The 27,819-nt window shown below is 49.3% G+C and overlaps 4 protein-coding genes across 6 annotated transcripts; 3 read left to right on the top strand and 1 right to left on the bottom strand.

Moving 5' to 3' along the window:
• Positions 1-551: 551 nt before the first annotated feature.
• Positions 552-5,882, top strand: LOC120649621 (homeobox protein rough sheath 1-like). 2 transcript variants are annotated; one of them, XM_039926464.1, is made up of 5 exons: positions 552-1,373; positions 1,470-1,595; positions 1,706-1,814; positions 4,828-5,090; positions 5,204-5,882. In XM_039926464.1, exons 1-5 carry the CDS (start codon positions 1,059-1,061, stop codon positions 5,420-5,422), a joined length of 1,032 nt encoding a protein of 343 aa, XP_039782398.1. In that variant the 5' UTR covers positions 552-1,058; the 3' UTR covers positions 5,423-5,882. The 2 variants fall into 2 exon arrangements, with proteins under 2 accessions (XP_039782398.1, XP_039782399.1); XM_039926465.1 differs by having other exon boundaries at positions 564-1,373; positions 4,828-5,075.
• Positions 5,883-18,360: 12,478 nt separating this feature from the next.
• On the top strand, positions 18,361-20,857 carry LOC120649620 (L-type lectin-domain containing receptor kinase SIT2-like). The gene has a single exon (XM_039926463.1). It carries the CDS (start codon positions 18,580-18,582, stop codon positions 20,611-20,613), a length of 2,034 nt encoding a protein of 677 aa, XP_039782397.1. The 5' UTR covers positions 18,361-18,579; the 3' UTR covers positions 20,614-20,857.
• A 1,292-nt stretch (positions 20,858-22,149) lies between these two features.
• On the top strand, positions 22,150-24,504 carry LOC120649619 (cytochrome c oxidase subunit 6a, mitochondrial-like). The gene is made up of 4 exons (XM_039926462.1): positions 22,150-22,351; positions 22,483-22,589; positions 22,681-22,723; positions 24,178-24,504. The coding sequence occupies exons 1-4, from the start codon at positions 22,255-22,257 to the stop codon at positions 24,213-24,215; spliced, it is 285 nt and encodes a 94-aa protein (XP_039782396.1). The 5' UTR covers positions 22,150-22,254; the 3' UTR covers positions 24,216-24,504.
• Positions 24,397-26,463, bottom strand: LOC120649618 (bromodomain adjacent to zinc finger domain protein 2B-like). Of its 2 annotated transcripts, none has more exons than XM_039926461.1 (2): positions 26,044-26,463; positions 24,397-25,809 (listed from the first exon to the last, which is right to left on the bottom strand). In XM_039926461.1, the coding sequence occupies exon 2, from the start codon at positions 25,759-25,761 to the stop codon at positions 24,961-24,963; it is 801 nt and encodes a 266-aa protein (XP_039782395.1). In that variant the 5' UTR covers positions 25,762-25,809; positions 26,044-26,463; the 3' UTR covers positions 24,397-24,960. The 2 variants fall into 2 exon arrangements, with proteins under 2 accessions (XP_039782395.1, XP_039782394.1); XM_039926460.1 differs by having other exon boundaries at positions 26,015-26,462.
• Positions 26,464-27,819: the final 1,356 nt, after the last annotated feature.

Genomic DNA, 27,819 nt, shown 5'->3' with positions numbered 1-27,819 from the left:
CGTTACCACTACTAGCCTTTGAGGAACCATAAACGAAACCCTATTGTGCACATTATGCCCCACTAATTACCTCTGAGATGAAGAGCCGGATGATTGAAACCAGGTGATTGGCATGCATGCTAGTCGAACTTTTCATTTTCATCGGCAAATGTCGAACTCTTCATTTCCATGTTGTATGTCGCTACCGTCAACCATAACTTGAGCTTTGATTTATCTCCAGACATAACTTGAGCTTTTGATTTACCTCCAGACAATCTTGACCTGGGAATATTAGAGGGGGGTGGGGAGAAACAGGAGCTGGAGGGAATGAATAGCCAACTGCCATGGGCATGAACGTATATTAGTAGCATGTTACTTTTCCAACAATCTTTCCATCTTGGTGAAAGTGGGGGGGTAAAGCTAAACACATGGAAAGCTTGACGGAGAGAGACGACGTGCCGGGGAACACCGCAGCTGTTGCCTGTAACTTCATTCTACAGGCCCAGCTATGTGACACTTGCTACTGCTTGTAGATGAAACAACTCACTGTCCTGGACTGGACTGCTCCTGCGGCAGGCCCGTCGACACCCGAAACCTCAAAAAATCCGTCCAGCTCCAAGAGACGTCCCCATGCAAGGACTGATGATGAATAACAAGGAAAAGATCACGCATCTGCATGTGATATGTATGATGCGTCTGCAGCTTTGGTACGGATCTTCTCCCCCTCGCATCGATCGGTTGGTCTCTGTCTATTCGAGCTGAGTATTCCCTCCCAGGCAGCTGTCCTGTGCCTGTAACAGCGGCTGCTACCAACAGCAACACGCACAGCTTCCTCTTTACTCTGACTTGACATGGGAACAAAGCCAGCCACCAGCCACACAAGCATACCATTATTCATTCATTCACCCCTACCTTTCCTCCTCTCTTCATCCCATCTTCTGCTGATCTTCCATCCCAAACATCTCTCAAGCATCTGTTTGAGCTCATTTCCTCCCCACCATCAGCTAGGGTTTCTTGAGTCTTGGCATCGGTTCGTCTTCTTTCTCTTTTGATTTGATTGGCACACAAAGAAAAGGCCTATGGATGGCTTCAGGGATCTTGGCGGCGGAGGCGGGAGCAGTGCTTCCAAGGCTTCTTCCTTCTTGCAGCTTCCGCTGGCGGCGTCGTCGTCGGCTCAGGGTTTTCCATCGCCAGACGGGCATCACCACAGCTCACGGCTCGCGCTGCAGCAGTTACTTGCCGACCCGTCGGGGTCGCAGAGTAGCCATCAGATGGACGGAGCAGCTGATCTGCGAAGAGAGATTTCGCCGGTAGATGCCGAGACCATCAAGGCCAAGATCATGTCGCACCCCCAGTACTCGGCTCTCGTCGCGGCCTACTTGGATTGCCGAAAGGTTAGTACAAGAAGCCATGCGCAGGTCTAGTTTAATCTTGTCAGGAGATATATAAAATAAAATTATATACATCGATCATTGTTTCGTCGATCGTAGGTCGGCGCGCCGCCGGATGTGTCGGATAGGCTCTCGGCCATGGCGGCGAAGCTGGACGCACAGCCGGGGCCAAGCCGGCGGCGGCACGAGCCGGCGCGCGCTGACCCGGAGCTCGACCAGTTCATGGTCCGTCGTGCTTTGGCAGATCGATTCAGTTCATTCGTCGTATGCGATACTTTAATTTTGTCCAAGTTTGTTGCTCTCAAATAATCGACTGCTCCTGCTTGCTGCCGCAGGAGGCTTACTGCAACATGCTGGTGAAGTACCAGGAGGAGCTGGCGCGGCCGATCCAGGAAGCCGCCGAGTTCTTCAAGAGCGTGGAGCGGCAGCTCGATTCGATCACCGGTAAATAATACTACTTGTTTTTGTATGGTTCTTTCGAGACAGGTAGCTAGCTTACCACATCTCGGGAAATGGTGTTCGGTTTATGCGATGGAACTGAGCCAGCTTTTTCCTCCTCTTTAGATTCTTGCCTTAGTTTAATTTGTTTATTCGGGGAGGGGGATAAGGTTCGCATGCATTAGTCCACTCGTTTCTTGGTTGAAACATCCATTAGTAGTATAGTGAGCATCACGAGGCCACGGTTAGCTCCAAGTTTCATGCCTCTCCACCTCTCGTTTATTAGCTCAACGCAGTGTTGTATATTAATTCAATAATATTGGAGAGCTGACGCGCCATGGAATAATATATAAATATATAATGCTGGAGCACAATACGTTCGGATCTTCAGTTTCATTCATGGTGTTACTGAGGAGAGACATCAGAGTTTTCAGTCACTGTTGTTTACTGCACATGATATTTTATTTCCTTTGCCTGTGGCATTGTTATTGTGATGAGTAGCTAGCTAGCTAGTTAGAAAGATATACTCGGGTAACATCAAATCGTCAATGTTTTCTCAACAGAATATTGGTCGTCTTCTTATTATTAGCTTGGTATTACTGATAACAACGACTAATCAAAGAATCTGAAGCTCGTTAAGTGAACATGTACAGTTAGCCGTTGGAAACGCACGTGTGGCGGTGGATGAGCGGTGCAACCTGTTGTTATTGTACTGTCTCCGCGAGTATTATGGGTAGCCAAATAAATAGCAACACTGTTCGAGATGGATATGTACTGTTACTACACTGTTTGCTTTGTTTCTTGATCTATTCTACATTTCTACTACAGTATAGAGGTAAAGATCCAGCTATGACAATTGACACACTTGACTTGGTTGCATGCGTGCTTTGTTTCTTTGTTCAATGCAGTACCGCTGTTTCTTGACGTGTCAATAACCAATGCTTGATGCTTCATGTAGTAAATATTGCGACACACATTCGGTGGGTGGGTGTTATAATATTTTAGCACAGCTATATATGGTGATAATTTACATCGAACGATGTTACCATTAAGCATGAAAAAATATATCTCGTCCGAATTCTTCGGTTCTACATGAAACATACGGTGTCAATATTTTGAATTTTTTAGTATCGTGCATGTTTCTGGGATCATCGTTCAAACTTCATTAGTCCGACAGGCTAGATCTATTATTAGTTTTTGTGTAGCAATTGATCCAGCAGGGTAAAACAGTAAATGATTGAATAACCATGGTCTTTTTCCCAAATCCCAAAGAAATTAAACGCTGCATATATAATCTGTACAATCTCTTGTTCCCTACAATGTTGCAACAGATGTCAGTGCTCAGTTGCTTGCACGAATGAAATATGGAACCATGTGACCATGCCTAATTATCTTTTTCCATTAAAAAAGGCATATGATCATTTTTCTATGCGTGTCAAATGTGAATAGCAATGGCCAATGGGGCCATGCATGGCAGCATGACGTGTACCAAATTAATATATATATATCATCCAATTTAGTAGCATAATAGCATTGCCCTGCTGATCTTTGTTTTCTTTGAAGTTTAGCCTACTTCTGCAGAATTTTAGTAAAACAAATGCTTTGGACCTTTTCGGTTAACTCAAATACTGAATGGTCAGGTTAAATCTCTGTAAGACTTTTTTAGCAGCATCCACCATCTTCCAAATGTTTACATAAAGATTCCGGTTTCACTCTAGCGTATCATCTAGGCTATGTGATATACACTTTATCCTTTTATACATTATCTTGTTGTAATACGTCGATCGATGCATTTTAGCATTCAACTCGACATTTTGTAGGTAAGTAGAAAATTTGAAATTCAGATGTTTATTTGCCATGTAGTTAAGCTAGGACATATTTAGCGAAGTGGGTTAGTTTGTCAAACTGTAATCTCTTATATGATTGTTAGACCCACAATGAATGGCTAGTAAGAGAGAGAAAGAGCACCGGCTGGAACCAATGAAACCCTTTTTTTTACAAGGATATGTAGTACCTAATGACTCTACCCAAGGGTGTGCACTCGTTTGTATAAATACACGCGAACTGATAATCATATATACCTTTTGGTGAAAAGAAGCAGGTAATTTTATCGGTTACCATTCCTGATGCCCCAGCAGCTAGAGGCCTCTGTCTTATTATCCATATTAGCCAACAATTGTTAACTAGTGAAGTTATGTATGAAGCAGCCTTAACAAGCATTTTATTCAAAAACTAGAATGAACATTCAGTATTTTGATTCCTGTATCTGGTGTCTATTTGAAATTCTAATAGCACTTCAAAATTTTAAATTCATCAAACTTAGCCATTCTTGTGTGGAAACATGATTGGCGGGTATAGAAACCACAATTTTTATCACGCATGGAAGACGTCGTCACCCTCCCGGTTTTTTTTTATCACGCACCTTAGAAACCACAATTGCTGCAAGACTTTTAGGCAGTAGTTGCTTTTCCTCGATTTGGCCTCGTTTTTTCATTTTATATCCAGAGAATTTATACTGTTTATTGGTCCGTGCCAACTATTTTTGCTATCTAATTGATTTAAACAGATTTCAAAAATATTTGAGTTAAAAGAGAATTATCCTGATGTCCAGGGTCTGCAAGAGGCTACGATATCCTTACAATAAGGCACATTCTCTCTTCTCTGTAAATGAAAAAAGTACCTGTTCAAAGTTAATAAACCCTGTGTACTGTCATGCATATGGGTGCACAATCCTAGTAGCACTAGCTATTTTGTGTAGTGTGGCCTAGGCTTCGATCTACTGTAGCTTCATGGCTCGCATGAGCAGTATTAATTTGCTCAGAGGTCGACTGTTCATTCGTACCAACTCACCAATCTAAACAGATACAATTAATAATTTGGGAGCTTTTTTTGGTTGGCCCTTTCTTACGAAAACTTTGTCAGAAGCGGGTCGAATATGATCTTCTGTATGTAGACAAATAAAAGTGACAAACTTTAACCAACCTTTTGTTCTGTTGGCCGATGATGTCTACACTTACAGACAGTAACAACTGTGAAGGCGCCGGCTCATCCGAGGATGAGCAGCAGGACACGAGCTGTCCTGAGGAGATCGATCCCTGCGCCGAGGACAAGGAGCTGAAGCACCAGCTCCTGCGGAAGTACGGCGGCTACCTGGGCGGCCTCCGGCAGGAGTTCTCCAAGAGGAAGAAGAAAGGGAAGCTCCCGAAGGAGGCCAGGCAGAAGCTGCTGCGCTGGTGGGAGCTGCACTGCAAGTGGCCCTACCCTTCCGTACGACCACCCCTAGTATCTCTCGATCGATCTCTATGCACTGAGCTCTGCGTAGCTGTGTTAATTAATTAGTTGTTGCACGAATTGATCGAGATCGAATTTAATTTCCAAGGTTGTTGCGCACGCAGGAGACGGAGAAGCTGGCGCTGGCGGAGACGACAGGGCTGGACCAGAAGCAGATCAACAACTGGTTCATCAACCAGCGGAAGCGGCACTGGAAGCCGGCGTCGGAGGACATGCCGTTCGCGATGGTGGAGGCGGCGGGCGGGTTCCACGCCCCGCAGCAGGGCGCCGCGGCGGCGGCGGCGCTGTACGTGGCGGACGGCATGTACCGGCTGGGGTCGTGACGGACTCGCCGTGCTGGCTGCACGTAACATGCATGCTCGGGCGGCCAGCGAAGCTGCCTGCCGATCGGTGGTGCTGGGGATTTACCGTGGAATCCATGGCATGCAGTGGCAAGGAGAAAAGCCTAAAGCTGATCTGATGCTCGCGGTACGGTGTGATTACTGGGGATTTGTTGAGGTAGATAGTGCTTGAACTGTGGATCGGATGGCCATTGTTGCTGTTCGGCCGTAAATATATGTACAGTTTGCAGCTTGAGACGTGTTGCTCGATCTGGAGCAGGTAACTCTGCAACGTTCCTTGCTAGGCGTCATGTCTTTTTCTTGTACGCGTACATTTTACTGAAGACGACTGAATTTTCATGAGCATATTCTCAGCTTGTGGGCTCGTTCGGTTGTGCCCAGAAGGTATGTTTGTAACCGTTACCCGGATGAGATCCAAATGGATGAACTATTTCCTTTGACAGACAGTTCTGTGCTAAAAACTTTTCGTACACGCCTGTCCTTACTCTCTTGATCACTAAGCCTGCTGTAATTGCTGCCCGGCCCGGCCGGCCGCCTTGTACGATCCACGCGCTGTCCGTGCACGGAGGGTTGGTTCGTACGCCTGGCCAGCAATGCCGCACAGTGCGGCGGCACAGCTGAAGCTGCTCACACCTGGGCATCACCAGGAAGCCCAACAACCGCGTCCTCCTGCCCAGGGGCAAGGGCGGCCGACCGGCGGCGCTGTAGCGCGCACAGTGCCGGCGGCGATCGATGAACGGAGCCTGCTGCAGGTGGATCGGAGGTGGCTGCGGGCCGGCGACGGCAAGCCGTGTGTACTCTTCCACTGGGGACGCGCGGCTGGCCGGACCCCCTGGCTGCCATGGGCGTGTGCCCCACTCCCACAGGCCACAGCCCCAGGGGGCGCGTACCCAGGATTTAATTTTTCGGTGAAATTTCGGATTTTTTTCCGTTTCCGCTAGTTACTGGGAAAAGAAATTTCGATATTTTTCGGTATATTTCGTTTTCAAATTCAAAATTCAACAAATTTCGACCGAAATTCAATGAAATTCGCCGAAATTTACCGAAGTTCCGAAATTTCGTTTCCGCTAAACACCGGTATTTCATCGGAAAACGAAATGGTTAACCCTGCGCGTACCTGCTGGTCGTCCGTTCCATGAGCGCGATGTGGCGGATGACCTGCGGCAGTTGCCTGCCTGCCTACCTTGCCCTTGCCCAGTTGGCAGTTGCTGTGCTCAGTCCAAGGCTCGAAGCCGTTTGTTTGATTTTTTTTGAGGTGTAGGAGAATCACTAAACAGAAACAGGGCCGTTTGTAATTCAATAGTCGAAGCCGTTTGTTGGGTTGGGTGCAATGGTATGGATCAGTGAAGTGACCCCAGCCCAGCACGAGTGGCGAGCTAAGCAGCCCACCGACCCGACCACGACGAGGAGAACGAGCGGAACAGCCCAAACCGGTCGAGACCCAGCGAGCGGCCCAGAATTCGTTACAGGGGTATCTGGACCTAGGCAACATATACATATGGACGATATCTCGGAAATAATCGAGGTCGCGCGTGCCATATCGAGTTCACAGAAGATGGAATATTTTTTATTTGTTAGAACAATTATTCTAACTTCACACTAAAATTAATTGTTTCGCATTTAAAATATTGGAAATATGCGTTTAAATAGATTAGATTTTAATTTGAGGAAAATTGTACAAAACGATGCTAATGCTACACATTTCAGATCGGAAAAGAGACGAGTAAAACGAGCTGAATCAAACTGAATCAAACTCATGTAAAATCCATTACACTTACTGATGAGCGCTCTGTCCTCATGAAGAAATGATGCAGTGCAGATCGTACTCGAGGCAGCACAGAACGTAGTTGAGCGGCCTCGAACGGTCGCGCAGTTGCGCTGTTTGGAAATCTTATTGCCGTCCCTCGGGCAGGCTTCACGACGGCAACGACTCGGAGATACCGCTCACCCTTTTCCTCGGTGCACGCAAAGGAGAAGAGCCGGTGAGATCTAGCAACTCAGTATCACAACACAAATCACCGGATGGAAAAAAAAGAGAGAGGAGGATATCAGTGTTTTCGTGTGTTTTCCTGGACGTCTCCAGAACTTCTTATAGACGAGAAGGCACTGCTGACTGTTTTTCGCTATAAAGTCACCATTCATTTAATTCGGGATTATGTCAATAATGATTGTTGTCAACAGATTAATACAAGTCACGTGGTTCTTCATGCAAAAACATATGCGCATATGTGTGCTCACATGTGTTGCTTAAACTAGTCCATTCTTTCCTTTGTTGCATGTTCTAAGTACAAGGGAGAGCTCTCTTATTTAAGTTGGCTTGCGCCAACTCAAACTAGCAGTATTTTTGATGCCATGTATTGTTGCTTTGACATATCTAAAATGGACCTCTTCATGGGTTTATTTCTCAGGAGAATTGTTCCAAAAAAAACATCCAAACATATTCAAGTGTGATCTTATTTTGTAGATTTTTTTTGTCAAAAATACAATGGTGCAGTCGGATTTTAATTTTGACTAAACGATTTGAAAAATATAATTTTTTTTTCTTATGGTTTCTTCTTGGGCCACGTGATCATTCCATTCTTTCTTTCTATGATATTTTGATTGCTAGTTACACATGTGAGCTCTAATAATCGTTCACGATTATGCATCACCTCAAGGCGCGGTCTTATATGGGCCATTGGCCCACCAATGTAGTGTGTACCACAGATGAAAAAGGAGAGAGGCATGCATGCATGCAGAAGAGATTAATGACATGACATCACACGCATGCATGCAAAATTAAAAATTAAAAAACTATAATTATTAAACCGAGCATTCAAATTAAATTTAGATTACATCATTATCTTTCTTATGACAAGATCTTCAAAACATGACCACACTTGCCCACGTTTGCATAATATTTTTAAAAAGTATTTTCTTTTACACTAGTTAATTAATTTTGGATCATAGGACCAAATAATTTAACAACACAAACAAATAATTTTGGATCATAGGAACAAATAATTTAACAACACAAACAAATAATAATATACAACGAACAAAATATTAAACATCGCGAACATTTGATTATATAAGATAAGTAATGAAAAATGAATATTGCGAACAAATAGTTAAGATCACGGAACAATTTAATCTACAAAGCAAATAAATGGGTTAACGTCACGGAACATTTGATTGTATATGAGCTTTAGAATGAAAAGAATTAGAAAAAAAGAATTGGAGAAATAAACATAAAGAAGAAGGAGAAATGCAACAACGTTTGCAACTTAAAGTCTCGAAAAAAGAAAAATAGAAAAAATAACCAATACGTAGGCGCAACCTATCAATCTCCCACGCAGCTGGTCCCAAAAAAAAAAAGAACTGACGGCCGAATTCAACTCTTGTGCGCGCCTCTATCCACGTGTGGCTAAAATCGCCGCAATTTTTGCAATTTTGCCTTTTAGTTGAAAGAATTTCACATATAGGTTCTTTTTTAACTTTTTGTACAAATAGACTTTTGGGGTCGGCGCCGTAAACTGTGGCGCCGAGCTAACACGTCTCGGCACCACAGATCACGGCATCAAAGTGCCACGCACGCACAATCATCTGGATCTTGGCGCCGAGCTCGGCGCCTTAATTTGTGGCGCCGAGCTGGTCGCTATATATACCCATTTCTTCCCTTCTTCCCGAGCGTCTATCATTTGTTTCCCCTTCTCGGTTTTTATCAGAACCTCCACTCGCCCAAACGAGAAATTTAACCTTGGGAAGTCCGATTAAAACAACAGATCTACAACAGCAAGGTATCCGAAGGTATCTTCTATGCCCTCTTAATTTTTGATGCATGAATTTTGTTTCGAATATGTGCATTATTGAAATAAATGTTCGGCATTAGGGCCACTACACCAAAACACCAATGTCGGTACCCCAAGACTGGGGTACTCCCTCTTGCTGTGTCTAGACAAGAAATAAAATAACCGAGTATTACCCATGCGTGTGGACATTTGAAGAAACGCCGACCGCCATTCATCCCGTCGGTGCACATCTGCACTAAGCAGTCCTCACCATGTCTGTATTTTGGCCACGGTTCTCTACGGTTATCGTATTGTTGAAGAAGAGTTTCATTGGTAAATTTACTCTTGTGCTGTGGCGGAAACTCAAATACTAGTTCCGGAAAGGAATCAGGTCCAAGAGGCCCCTCCCATATTATGGGGTCTCCCTTTCTTCCCCCTTTTCCTTTTCCAAAACCGTAGTAATTCTTCCCGCTAGACCCACCTCCAGACATTGGGTATACATTGAGCTTTGGTGTTTGGGTGCTGCTGGGAGTTCACAAACTTCGGAGTATTTATATGTGCACAAAGGTCTGATACCCGGAGTGTGGAGTGTAAATACACCTGAAAAGCCTACATAACAACACAATGAAGAGGCTAGCTGACCGAACACTGAAAATGCTAGTTTCGAATCTCGAACTGACTACTCGATGCATCTCTGTGCATGCAGAGCATCTAAGTGCATGCAGACTCACAGCACTGCATTGCTGCCGCTCGGTCGATCGCGCCTAGATGCTGCCTTCCCCACTACACACCACAGACCTTCGCTGTAGAATGACAGGTCCGTCGTCCTCGCTAGAGAGACTGCTTTGAAGGTGCGCTGGTGTGGTTGCCGTGTTGTCACATCTTTTTGAAATGGTGAAAGGTCACTACTATTGGGTTGTCGTCTTTTGTCACGTATGTCTGGGCAAACAATGCGACATGTGGGAAACCCGTGATCGCCGTGCTGAGCAGTGGTAACCTGTGATCTCGTACTCGCAGCTAGATACACTATCTCAAATCAACTAATTACATTAATATTCAGTGTTACTATTTTGCAAAAAAAAAAGAGAAAAACTTCTGTACCTTGGAGGGGGGCCTCAACCGCCGGCAGGCCTCGCCTCCCCCACCCGGCGTCGGCTCCGGCCGGGGCGCAGCAGCAGGCCGCGGAACGCAGCGGCCGGCCGCTGCCTGCTCGTCCTCCGAGCCAGCCGCGGCCCCGGCGCCTGGTTTCGGGGAAGGGCCGAGGCAGGGGAATGCGAGCGAGGGCTGAGGCGGGGAGGACGACTGCGGACAACGGCGGCGGCGGGAGGACGACGGCGGCGGCGTGTGCGGGGCCGAGGGCGGGGCCGGGGAGGAAGGCGCCCCGCCCCGGTGCCTTGCTTCGGGGACGACGATGCGCGGCCCCGGCGGGGAGGGACGACGGCGGCGGGGCGGGGGGCGAGGGCTGGGGCGGGGTAAACGGCAGGCGGGTGGCGTGGTCAAATGGATTGACTGCCCCTTTGCCCGATGGTAAAAAGGGCTCGGCGCCGAGAACGGTGGCGCTGATCTCGGCGTCGAGCCTAGGGCCATGTCGGATGTCACGTTGGCCAGGTGATTGTGCGAGCGTGGCACCTCGGCGCCATGATCTGTGGCGCCGAGACGTGTTAGCTCGGTGCCACAGTTTACGGCGCCAACCTCCAGGGTCTATTTATATATAAAATTAAAAAATATATATATGTGAAATTCTTTTGCGAAAAAAGTTAAATTACAAAAATTGCTGCTAAAATCGTAATGGGCTGAATTAATAATAAGCTTGCCTAATAGTCCCCGTTATCTAGGCCTAGAGACGTCTTTTCATGTAACTGGACCAGTAGGGGAGAGGCCCAGTCAAATCAACGACCGATGGCGGCCGCATGGCCACCGCCACTTGACTGGAACTGGCACTGCAAACCTGCGTCTTCAGGGCTATGTTTAGATCCGTAAAATATGATAAAAAAATATTATATTGAATATTGTAGTATATTATAATAATTTTAATTTATTTGTGGTAATTATTGTCCTACCATGACCTAACTAGTCTCAAAAGATTCGTCTCATCGTGTACATCAAAACTATAGAATTAGTTTTTTTATTTATCTACATTTAATGCTCCATGCATAAGGTAAAAGATTTAATGTGATAGGTGAATAGTGAAGTTTGGAGAGAAAAATTTTGAAAAACTAAACACAGCCCTCGTGGTGTTTGTTTTCAGGATTTTTTTTTTGAGTTTTTTATCTACGTACTATTAAAAAAATAATATTTATTTGTGTACCACTAAAAAAATTCATTCGCATCTGTATACCATTGCGTGAACTTTATTTCTATATATATCATTCCGTCGGTGTTCCGTCCAATTTTTCTTTTTCTCTCTCCCTTGATCTCTTTCTCGAGGAAAATGGAGGGGAGGAGGCCAGGCACGCTGCCGCGCTCAGCAGGGTCGGCGGCCGGCCAGCAGCGACCGGCGAGGCCTGCGCGGCGGCCGGAGGGCTTCCACGCGCTTCTGGACTCCCGCCGAACACTCCACTCCGCCTTCTTATGCTCACCGCTCTCCGGCACCGAGGCACCGTCCAAGCAGACACGCTAGCTGAAGCAAAGAAATTTCCGCAAGCACCTGGTGATCTTTATCTCGCTCAGACTCAGAAACCAGTAGAGGTAGAGATTTCATTGCCGCTTATTGTAGCAGAGTTTGAGGAGTAGCAGAGAGCAGCAGCCATGAATCCCGACAACTTCACGCACAAGACCAACGATGCGCTGGTGGCGGCGCACGAGATGGCGTCGGAGGCCGGCCACGCGCAGCTTACGCCGCTGCACCTGGCGGCGGCGCTGGCAGTGAACAAGGGCGCCATCCTGCGCCAGGCCATCACGGGGGCGTCCGGCGGCGACAGGGCCGCCGGGGACTCGTTCGAGCGCGTGCTGGCCAACGCGCTCAAGAAGCTGCCGTCGCAGTCCCCGCCGCCGGACTCGGTCCCGGCGTCCATGGCGCTGATCAAGGTCATCCGCCGCGCGCAGTCAGCGCAGAAGAAGCGCGGGGACTCCCACCTCGCAGTCGACATGCTGCTGCTCGGTCTGCTTGAGGACTCGCAGATCTCCGACTGCCACAAGGAGGCCGGTGTGTCCGCGGCGCGGGTGCGCGCTGAGCTCGAGAAGCTCCGCGGCGGGGAGGGCTGCCCCTGCTCGGCAAGGAGCGGCAACACGGCGCCGAGCACGCCTATGGCCGCGCGGTTGCCCTCGTGGAGCGCGAGGCCGAAGAGCGCGCCGGCCGCATGCTCGCGCGCCTCCGGCGGTGCGGCGGCGGAGGCGACGGCGTCGACGAGCGCCGGCCCGCACGATGGAGCAGAGCCTGAGAGCCGCTACAGGCGGCGCGCATGCGCGCAGCCTCCGCCGCAGGCCGCTGCCGCGGGTGTGCGCGCGGGCCCCTCCGGCCGCTGCGCAGGCGCGAGCACGCCTCGCCGGTCGCTGCTGGCCGGCCGCCGGCCCTGCTGAGCGCGGCTGCGCGCCTGGCCTCCTCCCAATCCATTTTCCTCCAGAAAGAGATTAACGGAGAGAGAAAAAAGAGGAGAATGGGCCCACAAATCAGGGTTGCTTAACGGGGAAATTGGAACAAAATCCATTGTATATATATTATACAATGGTAACATAATAAAAAGTTAAAATAAACCTAAAATCTGAAACAAAATTATATTATTACAATAAAATTTTAAAACGCGTCAATATACAATTCTAAATTACTATTTCTATCATTATTAATATATTATTTATATTATTATTTATATAAAAATACTAACCATAATGTGTGTGTCACCATATATTCATGTATAAGAGAAGAGATAGAAATATCAATTTTTATGTTGTTCACATAGTTCAAACAAAGTGTTCAATTAAATACATATCAAACATATTGGATGGGTGATGCAAGTGAGAAAAAATTATTATTAACTAAACCTATCGCATTTATTACAATTATATAATGATAAATATATATCTTTATTGTACTGGATTAAAATATTTAATAATTGGTTAAAGAGAGCGTAAGATAGATAATTATTAGATATTTTTAACTAGCCTGTGCAGGAGCACGGGTTGATAGACTAGTCTTTTTTAATAGTACACAAGTAAAAGACTCTTTTTTTACTCCCTATCACATCAAAAAGAATCTTCTCATTTAGAAGTATCAAATAAAATTTGTTTATAATTTTTTTCACAGATGGGTGATAATTCGTGAGATGAATCTAATGAGTAAAATTAATTCATAATTTGCTACAGAGATGCTACAGTAGTCATTCACTAATCCATATATCTCATTAGATTCGTCTCGAAGTTTAGCCCGAGGTTCTGCAGTTAGTTTTATAATTAATATTTATTTAATACTTTTAAATATCGAAATTCTGTTTGATGTGACATAGTCTAAAGTTTAGCTCTGGATCCAAACAACCCCTCAATTTTAGCCTCCTGTCGCTGGTCGTTCCAGATCATCGCCGCCCATCAGTCACATCCCAACCGCGATTAGCATCTATCCGCCGGCGCAGCCGCCGCCGTCCCATCCCTTATCCAGCAGCACCAGGCACAGGCCGGCACGGTGACACGCCCCGGTAACTCTCTCGGCCGCGCTCCTGTAGGGTCGAGATGGCGGACTAGAGGGGGGTGAATAGTCCTTTCTAAAACTAATTGCACCGGCTAACCGAAACTTATGCGGAATTGAAACTATTCGCTTAGCCAAAACTTCACCCCTCTAACTATAACTCTAAGGCACCTCCAAAAAGATCCTACACAAAGCAAATGGAGTGCCAAGCAAGCAAGAGCTCTCCTAACAAATCTAATGCCAAGCCACACAAGTCTAAGTACTAGTACTTCACAAACCAGGGGAGCTCCTACACAATTCTAATGAGCAAAAGCACAAAGCCAAACCTAAGCTCACTCGATGCTCAAGTACAAGGATACTCAATCCAAATCCAAGAGCTCAACTTACTTAGCTACACAATCTAAGCAAGAGCAACTAATTAAGCTACACAACCTAACTAGTTACACTAGAGAGCAACTACACAAGCACAAGATATAGATGAATGTAAATACAAGGCTTGTGATTTAGAGAATGCAAACCACCGAGAAGACAAGACAAAATTGACACGGTGATTTTTATCCCGAGGTTCACTTGGTTGCCACCAAGCTAATCCCCGTTGAGACAAGCTCCAAGGTTGCCGCCGATCCTCTTGCTAGTGGTGACTCTCAAGTCACACTCTCCCACGTGGAGTGCTCACACCGAGTTCTAGCACATGATCCGGCCGGACCACTTGTTGCTCTTCACGTCTCGCTCAACTAGAGTTGCTCTTCGCGGCACCCGCGGGGTGAGCACAATACCCCTCACAATCTCTTCTCCGGAGCACCGCACAATCTTCTTGCGGGCTTCAACGGAGCCTCTTGCCACCAAGCCGTCTAGGAGGTGGCAACCTCCAAGAGTAACAAGCACACCGGCTTGCAACACGATCACCTAGTGCCACTCGATGCAAACTCTCAAAGCAATCGCACTAGAATCGCTCTCTCACTCGATCGGATGATTACTATCAAGTTAGAGTGAGTAGAGGGCTCTCAAGCACTCTCACACATGGACACCAAGTCCCCAAGGTGCTCAACCACCTCAAATGGCCGGCCACACCCTCTATTTATAGAGGGAGGCCCCAAACTAGCCGTTACACTCAAATCCCGTGAAAACAGAGTTTTCGCGGACTGTCCGCCACACAGAGACCGGACCGTCCGCCATTCAAAACCAACGGCTAGAACTGCAATGATTATGTGTCAGAGTCGACCGTTAGAGCCCCGGGCGGACTGTCCGCGCCCCTGGGGCGGACTGTCCGCGGTTCAAAACTTCGAACCAACCGATTTGCAAACGTCTCTGACTAAATCTGGAAGTTACCGGCTGTAACAGCCCAGGGGAACAGTGTCGGGTCGGGTACTGTAGCAAGACGGGTTACTGTAGCTAGAGTACTGTAGCCGAATTGGGCCGGGACTGATGGCGGTTACTGTAGCTCGAGCACTGTAGCACGTCGGGTACTGTAGCGTCGCGGCACTGTTCATCCACGGGAATTGTCCCATACTGAAAGTTGGTTGAGAGCCAGACCAATTTAAATACCGAGTCACGGGAAGCTAATTAATTCCGGATCGATCTTTTTTGCGCGAAGCGAGGACGAAAGCGCAAGTGGATTAATTAGTAGGTGTGGTTTACTCAACTTGAAGAGTAGATCTTAGCCGTTATCCCGGGCCGGGTCGTTACACCGGCGGACTGTCCGCTCCCCAGGGGTGGACTGTCCGCAGTTCAAAAGGTTAGCACACATAGAAACCGCAGTGTTTCTGTCCCAGAATTTTCAGTAGGAGGCGGACCGTCCGCCCCCAAGGACCGGACGGTCCGCAGTTGATATTGGACACCCAAGACAGAACTACCAAGTTTCTGCGCCCGTTTCAGCTTTTAAAGGCGGACCGTCCGCCCCATGGACCGGACGGTCCACAGTTCATTTTGGACCAGAGCCAAAAACGGTTCTGTTCGAGCTCATCCGAGATAACGGCGGACCGTCCGCCCCCCTTGAGCGGACCGTCCGCAGGTATATTTCCAGCAGAAATGATTCCGGTAAAACAGTCATAACATTTAGCTCCGATGTCCAAATTAGATGATCTTGGACTCTATGGAAAGCTAATTCAGAGGGCTACACAACCCAACTGAATACTTGATCCAAAACACAATGGATCAAAGCAGTATTCCACTCCAAGAGACCACCTAATTTCCGGAGAAAACCGAAAAACCTTTCTTACTTCCCAAAGTTGATCAACATCAACTCTAACTCTTTCTCCTTTGCAAATGTGCCAACACAACCACGTGAACAACACCATGTGTATGTGTGTTGGCATTTCACAATTATTTTCAAAGGATTTTCACTTGATCTCACCACGCCACTCGATCCTAGCAACATCGCAATGTTAGATCGCTCAAGTGGCACTAGATGACCGATATGCAAAAAAGTTTGCCCCTCTTGATAGTACGGCCATCTATCCTAAATCCGGTCATGCACTTCTCTACACAACCTTTGACCGGTGAAATGAAATGCCCTACAAGTCATACATTTGCCTTGCGCATTCCATTTCATCTTCCCAAATATTGATGCCACACAAGCACCAAACTCCATCAAGCCTTTTGATCATCATCATGAGTCAACACTTGACTTGATCTTTCTTGAATGATATGATCCACTCCATATCATCACATGACCTCTTTGGTCCATCGATCTTGACCTTGCTCACTCGTCACCGTTGTCTCGGTCCATCGGCGCCAAATCTTGCCCAAGCTTCACCGCCTTGCGGTCCCTCACTTCAAAGTCTTGACTTGCCCTTCTCCATTGCAACCGGTCCATCAAGCAAGCCTTGTCTTGATCTTCTTCACTTTGGTCACATAACTCCATGTCATGTCTCATATGTAATGAGCTCCTCGATCACACTATATGAGCATAGCATCAACCCTTAGTCATTTCTCCTCCATGGCACATGTTGCTCATACTAGTATTTTTGTGTGGACTAATCTCCTGTGTATCTCGACATAAACACTTATTAGTCCACCTAAGTTGTCACTCAATTACCAAAACCAAACAAGGGCCTTTCAGCTCCCGCCGCCCTGGTCGCCCGGATAACATTTCCACATGTACTGTATAAGGGCCTGTTTGGCAGGGCTCCGGCTCTTCCAAAAATAGCTCCGGCTCCGGCTTCTCTGGTGGAGCGGCTTCTCTGGTGGAGTTGGAGCTGTTTTGAAAAACGTTTGACAAAACAGCTCCTCCAAATTGTTTAAAATACATAAGAAAGGTAAAATGTCCATAATGCCCTTCCTTTTTTTTTCTTTTTTTCTTTTTTTTCTTTCCTTCCTTCTCTTTCCTCCTTATCCCTTCTCCTTCCTGCCCCTTCGCTTCTTCCTCCCGCTCCCCGGCGTCGGTGGCCGCCTAGGCCCCATCGTCTCCACGCAGCCTCGGGCCCGCCCCCTGCAGGTGGTTGCCGCCAGCCACATCCTCCCCACGGCCCCCGCAGCTCTTGCCCACGACGTCCCCGCCGGCCAACTGCTCCCCACGGGCCGCGCGCTCCGGCGCCCGCCGCCGGCTGACCACCTCCTCCCCATGGACCACGCCTTGACGGGCCCCACCTGGGTGGAGCTCGGCCGGCCTCGAGCTTACCGCCGCGCGGCCATCTTTGTCCCTCGCGGCGAGCTCCCCCTCGGCCACCCCGTCGAGCTGCCCCGCGCCGTTCGCGGCGGAGCTCCAGCTCGCGGCGGCCGCGGCGGCGCTCCAGCCCGCGCCGGCCGCAGGCTCTAGCACCGCCGCCCATGAGCGTCTCCGGCCGCGGGGCTCGAGCTCGGAGTCTCGGACGCCCAGATCCGGCGGATTGGGTTGGACTCGTGAAGCCGGGCTCGGCGGTCGTGGCGGTGGCCGCGAGGGCGAGGACGGCGAGGTGGAGCAGGCGGCGGCGGGCCATCTCGCCAGCGGGATCGGGATCCCCTGCTTCCTCCAGCCCATGCCCTGCGCAGCGGGCGGGCGGGCGGTTGGAGCGGAGCGCGGTGGCCGGAATGCGACGGGGCAGCGGCGCGCGCGCGGCGGGGCTCAGGTGGCGGCAGAGGATGGCGCGGGATGAGACGGGGGAGCAACGGCCGGAGGAGGGGCGCTATGGGACGGAAGGGGCGGAGCCGCTTGGAGCCACGTTTTCGTGGCTCCACCTCCCGTATGGAAGCCAGGACCGGCTCCAGCGCTGTCTTCTCACCTGAAACTGCAGCAAAAACATGCGTTTGGCAGGGCTCCGGCCGGAGCCGCTTGTGGAGCCCTGCCAAACAGGACCTAACACTTGCGTGTCTCCGTGACGAACGACATCTAGAAAAGAACACTCGGGTCGCCGCCGGTGAACCCATTGCCGGCCACGATTCGCCGGCCGTCCCAGGTCGTTCACAGGCGTCCACGTCGCCGCGACGCGAGCGTGAAAACGGACGCCGCCTAAACAACAGGCGTTGGGTGGAGAAGCTTCCGAGCTGGACCACCCCCGACCAGCCGGAGTCAAAGGACGGGGGACGGGGGGACGGGGGGGGGGGGGGGGGGGATGGCCTGTTTCTATCCGATCAGACTGGATCGGCAGACTGACCACCAAGTCATCCGTGCTCATCTAGATTCCAATAAAATTCAGTAGCTTGGACTGGTCACCACTCACCACCAGTTGCTCTGAGCTAACTGGCTTGAGATTTCCCTTATAAAACGGCTGCAGGAAGAGCGCGACGGCACTGCGAGCAGAGCTTGCGGATGCGAATTACCAGAGCTCGCTGCCATCATGGTTGACTTGAGGCGCGCGCGCGCTCCACTCGCCGCCGGCGTCTTCCTCGCCGTCTTGGCCGGCGTCGCGGTGCTCGGCGCCGGCGAGGAGCAGTTCGTGTTCTCGGGCTTCGCCGGCGCGCCGCTGATCCTGGACGGCACGGCCGTCATCACGCCGACGGGGATGCTGGAGCTGACCAACGGCACGGCGCAGCTCAAGGGCCACGCGGTGTACCCGACGCCGCTGCCGTTCCGGCGGTCCCCCGGCGGGCCCGTGCGCTCCTTCTCGGCGTCCTTCGTTTTCGGCATCATCCCGCCCTACGCCGACCTCAGCGGCCACGGCATCGTCTTCTTCGCCGGCAACACCAGCAGCTTCTCCACTGCGCTGCCCAGCCAGTACCTCGGCTTCCTCAACCCCTCCAACAATGGCAACGCCAGCAACCACATCTTCGGCGTCGAGCTCGACACCATCCGGAGCACCGAGTTCAAGGATCCCAACGACAACCACGTCGGCATCGACATCAACAGCCTCACCTCCGTCAACGTGAGCGACGCCGGCTACCACGACGACGGCACCGGCGCGTTCCACAGCCTGTCCCTGATCAGCGCCAAGGCCATGCAAGTCTGGGTGGACTACGACGCCGCAACCACGCGGATCAACGTGTTCCTGGCTCCCCTGAAGATGGCCAAGCCTTCCAAGCCTCTGGTGTCGGCCACGCAGAACCTCTCGGATGTGCTCGTGGATCCGGTGTACGTGGGCTTCTCGTCCGCCACAGGCACGGTGAGGTCGCTCCACTACGTGCTCGGCTGGAGCTTCGCCATGGACGGCCCTGCTCCGGCCATCAACATCGCCGGCCTGCCCAAGCTGCCAAGGTTCGGCCCCAAGCCACGGTCCAAGGTCCTGGACATCGTGCTACCGATCGCCTCCGCGACGTTCGTCCTCGGCGTGGTCGCCGTCGTCGTCGTCCTCGTCCGGAGGCGCCTCAAGTACGCCGAGCTGCGAGAGGACTGGGAGGTCGAGTTCGGGCCGCACCGGTTCACGTACAAGGACCTGTTCCGCGCGACAGAGGGGTTCAAGAGCAAGATGCTGCTCGGGATCGGGGGATTCGGGAGAGTGTACAAGGGGGTGCTCCCGAAATCAAAACTGGAGGTCGCCGTGAAACGAGTCTCCCACGAATCAAGGCAGGGCATAAAGGAGTTCGTCGCCGAGGTCGTCAGCATCGGCCGCCTCCGGCACCGCAACCTCGTGCAGCTGCTCGGCTACTGCCGGCGCAAAGGTGAGCTTCTCCTGGTCTACGACTACATGCCCAACGGCAGCCTCGACAAGTACCTGTACGGCGGCAAGGAGGGGGAGGAGAAGACCACGCTGGATTGGGGGCAGAGGTTCAGGATCATCAAGGGCGTGGCATCAGGGTTGCTCTACATCCACGAGGATTGGGAGCAGGTCGTGATCCACCGGGACATCAAGGCCAGCAATGTGCTTCTTGACAGCGAGATGAACGGACGGCTCGGAGACTTCGGTCTCGCGAGGTTGTACGACCACGGAGCTGACCCCCAGACGACCCATGTCGTGGGCACCATGGGGTACCTTGCCCCGGAGCTGGCACGGTCAGGGAAGGCGTCCCCTCTCACCGACGTGTTCGCCTTCGGCGCCTTCATCCTCGAGGTGGTCTGCGGCCGGAGGCCCGTCGAGCAGAGCATGGCGGACAACCGGCTGATGCTGGTGGACTGGGTGCTCGACCACTGGCAGAGGGAGTCGCTCGCCGAGGTCGTCGACGCGAGGCTCCAGGGGGAGTACGACGCCGGCGAGGCGACGCTGGCGCTCAAGCTCGGGCTGCTGTGCTCGCACCCGCTGCCCGGCGCGCGGCCGAGCATGCGGCAGGTGATGCAGTACCTCGACGGCGACATGCCCTTGCCCGAGCTGACGCCGGCGCACCTGAGCTTCAGCATGCTCGCCCTCATGCGGAGCGAAGGGTTCGACTCGTTCGTCATGTCGGCGTCGTCGACGGCGATGAGTATCGGGACGATGACCGGCCTCTCCGGAGGGAGATGACTTGTGCTCCGTGAGCATGGCACCAGTACATTAGCCAGCCAGCACTAGTTGTCCGTCTTCTGTAACATGCCTGACTGTTTCTTTCAGAAAGAAAAAACTGTGTGAGCTCTGCAATATAGTGACTAGTGAGTTGGTTGCTGCAAGAGGCACAAATTTTGGGTACGACATCCTACAAGAGCAACCAATGCTCCTTGATCAGACAGTGTAACTGTAAAGTTCAGGTCAAGATTTGTACAAAAAAAAAACAAACAAATGCCAACTACGTCTGAACAGTAGGAATCGGAACGCACGAGGAAAACAAAAGTCTGATTGGTTGGATACCAATTTTTGCTAAGCCAAAATCATGGCAAGCCAATATATTGTCTTACCAAAATTAGGGCATGTCAAAGTGTTGGCAAGAAATTTAGGTACTAATTTGGTTTAGTGCCAACCAATACTTTTTTCTCTTGTAAGGTTTAAGAAGTTTCTAGTGACTTGTCATGATTTTGGTTAAAAAGACCAATTTCTAGTCATAAACCAATTGATAGCCAAATTCTATTGGCATGCCTAGATTTTGGCATGGCAAAAATTGGTAGCAAACCAAGCAGGCTCAAAGTACTAGCAGGATATTTGGAAAAATCTGCGCACAGAGTGAAAGAGACTTGACACATGCCAAGTCCAAAATTAATCATGGCGGGAGAAAGTTGCCATCGGCTTCACTCTGTTTGTCATGCGTGTGAATGGAATACTTGTATTACAGCTTTGTTTGTGACTGTTTTGGATGCTTGCTTAGATGAAGATAAACATCATCTGACTAGAGCTGCCCAGAACTATTGACCATCAGAAAATCATGAGAAATGTCGCATTTTAATGTACTTTGGAATATAGGCTGTCTGAAATTGACTACTGCAACAGGTTCAGTTTCCGGGGGAAAAATAAAATAAAACATGGCTGGGCAAACTTAAGAAAGAGAGCAGAGTCCAAGTCGCCGCACAAGTCCATCTATCACCGAACATGGCTAGGCTAACATGGCCTCATCAGCATGACTTAACTAGTTAATTTGGAGGTGTGAGAAATTTAAGGCCTAATGCACTCCTATTATCGTCACATAAAATTGCAGGTGCTCGTCCGAAAAATGAAAAAACTACGAAACAAACAAATTAAAGCTTATATTACTTCTCTGCATCTAGAGATAAGAAGAAAAGAGAGCGGTCCAAGTCGGGGCACCGTGCACGAGTCAATCTATCACCGAACCACTTAATGCTTGAATGACTTGTAGACCGCTACTTATTGTTTTAGTTGGCTGGATGGGAGAAACCTTTCTCTCATTTTTTTTTTTTGAGGTTGCATGGAAGAAACTTCGGTAGCTCTAAAAACACTTAGCACTCACGTGAAGACTGAAAGATTTTACAATCTGTAATTTCACCACTCCTATATCTTGGATCGTGTATCGCTCTGGCCCACGTGTAACTGGCTCTCACAAGCATGAAGCCCACGGCCCAAAACGAGCCCAAATTATGAAGCCCACTAAAACCAGCGGATCGGATTAAAGAAGTGGGTGGGTGAGCACGGCACCAAACCAGGTCAGCCACGCTCACCGGAACGACGCAACTATTCTCCACCCGTTCCCCAAGCACCAGCGGCGCCACCACACCACCACCCATGGCTCTGGCGGCGGCGAGATCCGGCCTCCGGTCGCTGGCGCCGCGCGCCGCGCCGGCCAGGCGCCGCATGTCCTCCTCCGTCCACGACGACGCCTGTGCGTACTTCTCCCCGCCCTAGCGCTGCACCCCCCCCCCCCCTTTTTTTTTTCCGCTCCTCCTCTTTCGTCGCGAGTCCCGATCGGTTCCTGATTTGGGTCTCGGGCGTTTGTGTTTGCCGCGTTCGCAGATGAGACGGCCAAGTGGGAGAAGATCACCTACGCCGGGATCGTGACCTGCACCCTCCTGGCGGCGTACAACCTCTCCAAGGGCCACCCCCATTTCGACGAGCCGCCGGTCAGATCTCGCTCTCGAGTTATTGGAATCTCTGATTAAATATGCCCTGAGTCTGAGGCGTTGTCGTTGTTCTCTGTTTGTGTTGTTGCAGGCGTACCCATATCTGCACATCCGCAACAAGGAGTTCCCCTGGGGTATGGATTGTCCACGGATTGTCCACCTCTTTATCATTTCGATCTGGTTACTAGTTGACGTTCCTTGATTTGTTTCACTCCGATATGGTTCGATTCAAATGCGTTAGGGATTAATACTTGATTTGGTAACGTGCCCACCGGCATTAAGGTGTAATAGATTGCACGCCAGGGACCTCGAACAGCATTACAACCTAGCGTTTATTTGACAGATTTCTTCATTTCACCATAGGACTATCAACTTGGTTAACTTATTGGATGGATCTGTCCGGTAGCTTCATGAATAATATTCAGGAGGCACATTGGTGTCATTTGTTTTATCGGCATCATATATTGTTTTGTTTTAGACTAACATTACACTTAGAACTCAAAACATTTGGTGGTTGTGTTATGGGATTCTAGCCAGGAACTCTCTAGGGGATAAGTGGGCTGGATGAATGATTCCATTAGTTTCTCCAATATGACACTCATTAGTTTCTCCAATATGACACTGGAAGAGGCTAAAGTGTAAACTAAAATGGATTTGACTCATCTCAAATGAATGGAAACTTAGCTGGAAATCTTGAATGTTAGAAAGTTTTTACAGAACTATTAAATGCTATTCAATAATTTTACAATTCAAATATGATGTGTCCTATGATCATGTTTCACCAGAGACTACTGTGCTTTGGGATATAACATATGGGTTGAGCTTGATTGCACTTGCACATCATGTTCTAAATGTCCAATGCATGCTTATGCTATATACCCTTTACCCCAGTTCTATTGGGATCCGTTCATTGTACACATGCATAATTCAATCTTGTATTTTATAAACATTCTGCCCTGGTAATCTCGTATTGGGACCCCCAGTTCTATTTAATTTGTTTCATTCATGTCTAGCATGGCGCATGAGTATAAACATTCTGCCCTGGCAGTCCAGAACTCTCCCATAGAGTTAAGAATTCAGGCTCTTGAACATGTATTGTCAAGTGTACCAAGTATTTTTGCAGTAATTTGTTCCAAATATTGGCCCTGCTTGTTTCAGCTTATGACCGATTTTGAAGGCTCGATTTTGAGAAATCCAAAAGTCCGATGACTCCCATAATCTAGAATCAAGAATCTATAATCAGCTGGATTCTCGATTCTCGATCTTGGGAGTCATCTGACATTTGGGTTTCCCAAGATTGGGTCTTCAAAATCGGACAGAAACTGAAACAAACGGGGCGTATGCAACAGATGCCATTCACTCCATACAAGATATTCTGTAATTATTTGAAGCATTGCAGCTGTCTTGTATATAGATACAAAAACACCATTCGAAATCCAAAGACCAAGGAGCTCTTTAACTTACAACTTAACTGCAAACAGTAAATGTAATTATGATTTTAGACAAGTGTTGAAGTCAGAACACTTCATGTTATTGATTATGAATATGTTTTTCAATTTCTGATGCATCATGTAATTCTGTAATGCAGGACCTGATGGCCTCTTTGAGAAGAAGGACCACCATTAAGCATGAATAACAACACACTGTCAGGAGTCATGCATGTCTTAAAGATTATCTGGTTGTTCCAGTGTTTTTCTTTTCTATTGAAACCTGTTTGCTGCAACAAGAAATAAGAATGACAAAACTCTTGTGTTGACTGTCAGGTCGTAACTGTGTCGTTAGCTGAACAATACCTGTCTTTGATTTCTTTGCTGTCCCATCCGCATTAAAGATCACACGCAAGTTTGTCTTGCCCAGTTTCAGGAAACCATGTCACTGTTATCAAAAAGCTTGCTATTATATTCTGATTGCTTCAGATTGTGGCTTGTGCTTTTGATGACTTTCCGGTGTCATTGGCTTAATGGTGGTGGTGGGCCATGTTTGAGGCCATTTTTAGGGTATTCTTGACTCAGTCTGGAGTGTTAATGATCCCAACTTTTATGTTAAATTCCAGCTGGGTAGATGTGTCAGAAATCTGGCAAAACTGTAGTACTTCCAGAAACAATGAGATCTTTACTCGGGAAACTATTGCTGCACCAAGAAGACTATGCTTCGGGCAGTAGCATCTCCGTCGCTGTTGACGATACTTTGTTACAGTTACAGGACATCTGATCAAGAACACGAAGAACGACGAACTAACCTAACGTCCTAACGCCTTCTAGAAACTAAGCAGAAACCAAACAAATGTTGCATCAGCTGGGCGTGCTTCTGTCTGAGCACCGTTTAATCGGCAGGAAAAATTTGACTTAGGCGGGGGTAGCACCGTGCATTCTCAGCTCGAGTTGCCATGTACTGCGACAGAGTCTGCTGCAGCCCCGTTCTTGTTGATCTGAAGGTTCTGATTCTCACCAGGAGACCCACTGTTCGCCAGCAGCTTGTTCCCAATATCAACAGCTGCTCCTCTGGCCTGCAACGACGACAGATCAACTGATGCAGTGTTGTTCAGAGCAGAACCACTCGAAGTCAGAGCAGTGCCATCTGCTGCACGGCCAGTCGCATTGGCCAGTAGAACAGCAACGCCGCCTCGCAGAGTGCCGGTGGCGTTCACCGGAGGAACAAGAACAATGCTTGTGTTCAGTCTATTCTGAGTTTCTCCGTGCTCGGTCTTCACTTCATCCTCACTGCTGCCGTCCTGAGACTGGAGATCTCTGTCATCCTCCTCTTCGTCAGCTTCGTCAGCGGCAAGGCCGTCCTCCGCATCGCTACCGATCCCATCATCTTCTTCGTCAACCTCTTGGTCGTCCTCCTCGTCGCCGTCTCCAGCCTTGCCCGAAGGATCGTCCGAGGAGTCGGCGCCCCGCCCGGCGTCGCTCCCGGCCCCGACCCCGGCAACGTCGTCGGCAGACGCCTGGCCAGCTGCGAAGTCGACGAAGCCCTTCCTCCCCAGCCGACGCCGTGCCGGCTCGCCGCCGCTGCCGCCCGTCTCCACAGCCACCACCCGCCGCTTGCCGTACGAATGCGTCAGCTGGTACACGATCCAGATGCCGACGGCGACGAACAGGAAGGCCTGGAGACCGTGGCTTGGCCTGAGCTTCTTGCTTCTATGGCTCCTGCTTGACGACTGCCTCAGCATGGTGACCGGGACAGGGATCCCTGGTGCGGCAGGCTTGTAAGCAGACCACTGCAAAGTGCAAATGTTAGCACCGGACACCTAGTAGCACCAAGCAAAGGAAAAAGCCAGGCACTGATTACAATTTACAGACTGGATGCTGCTGAGGCTATTGTTCAGAACAGTGATTGAGGACAGTATTTACGGTTATGTTCGTCAGGAACAAATTGAGCCCAGCTATAAAAAACTAAGTCTAGTTGCAAGAAAAGATGTTCACCTGGAGAGAAAAAAAAAGCAAGCATTCACCAAAGGGGAAGGAAGGATCAAAGGACTCCTGAAAAGCTCGTTCTCCTTGGCCGCTGCAGAGGCGCAGAGGGAGGGAGATGCGATGCGAGGAAGAAGGTAAGGCTTCCCTTTCCGTGTCCTTGGCGGGGACCGGGGACGCTGCGACGGAGACAACCTGAAGCCAAACCGCCTTCACGGGTTCGCGCTGCGCTCACTGCCGCCCGGCTTTACTCTCTCCCTCTCCGCGCTGTCGGCTCGGGAAGGACTTGGACTTGGGAGGACGGAGACCAACCAGAACCAGACGCCATGAATGCCAACCGAGGAGCGAGTACGGAGCTAGTCGCATGCAACGCGAGACGAAGAGCCCAGACGGTCAGAGTAAAAGCGGCAGAGCACTCGACAGGTGCCTCGGCGTGGCTGAGCGTCACCGATCGGGGCGTGAGCGCAGCGGATCGGGTCGAGCAATGCCACCGAGGCTGTGTTTCGATCCGTAAAATGGTGGAAAAAAAGTCACTCTGGATATTATAGTATTTTTTGTTTGTTTGTTATAATTATTGTTTTATTATGATTTAACTAGACTTAAAAAATTCGTCTCGTCGTGTATATCAAAACTATGCAATTAATTTTTTTATTTATTTACATTTAATACTTCATACATGAGGCAAAAAAATTGATGTGATAGATGAATAGTAAAATTTGGAGAGAGAAATTTTGAAACCGAATCTCCAAAAGCGGGGGGCGCAGAGCTCGAAATGAAACGGATTGGTTTGTGTGAGGAGGCGTGGCGGTCAAACCGTCGACGGCAAGCGGGGTCGGTGGCCTGTGGTGGCGCTGGCGCGGCGCCGGTGGTCATGTGCCCGCCATGACGCCGAGCCGGAGAGGGACGGAGGGGCCATTTGTTTTGTGCCTCCGATGCAAGTTCTGCGTGTCAGGTGTCACGGCTTCCAGGCTAAGGCATGGTCTCTTTGTGGCTCGTCATAAAGCTTGGATGAAGTATGCCTAGAAATTAAAAATGCCAATACTAATCTTACTATTCGCGTTTCTAGTTTGAGAGAAATATGTTGAGTTTGCAATCGATCTTAGACACGTACCGAACCCATATGGATGGGATACTAGGTCTCAAATGTCGTGTCCCGTGTGCATCTCCGCGTTTTTTTATTTTTATATTTTTCAAAATTGTTTTTTATAGAAATATATTTTCCGTTTCATAATTTACAAATTTATACTCCTACTGCCCGGCGGCAGGGCGGCCGGCCCCCTGCCGCCCTCCTGCCGGACGGTAGGGACCTTAATATAAATAAAATTTAATTTTAATCGCATTTTGGCCCCTGAGGGAGGCTGCCACACGGTGGCGGGGCGGTAGGCCAGGCAGAAAATGCAGATAAATTGTAGAAAATGCAGAAAAAAAATATAGAAAATATTAGAAAAATTTATTTATAAAATTTTATTATACAAAAATTGTAGAAAATACTAGAAAAGTTTATGAAAATTTCAAATAAATTGTAGAAAATGCAAAAAAATTATATTTTTTGTGTTAGGTATGGCCGAAGATACGCCAGCTCTACTTGATCGAGTCATAGACTTGTCGCACTGGTTCTTCCTTGCAGTGGTTCAGCGCGTGAAACTTAACGTGCTGCGTCCACGTCCACCAGCGGTGTGGATTCCTGTTGACCCACGATGGGTGCTGTCGGTACCCCAGGACTGGGGTACCCCCTCTTGCTGTGTCTAGGCAAGAAGAGCTTTGTAGTTATCCTTAACTACGTCCAGCAGCCGAACCCCTGCGGTCCGGAAGCCCTG

The sequence above is a fragment of the Panicum virgatum genome, chromosome 9K, assembly GCF_016808335.1.
Source record: "Panicum virgatum strain AP13 chromosome 9K, P.virgatum_v5, whole genome shotgun sequence".
Lineage (NCBI taxonomy): Eukaryota > Viridiplantae > Streptophyta > Magnoliopsida > Poales > Poaceae > Panicum > Panicum virgatum.
The sequence above is the reverse complement of the archived record's forward strand: the minus strand, read 5'-3'. Positions and strand labels throughout refer to the sequence as shown.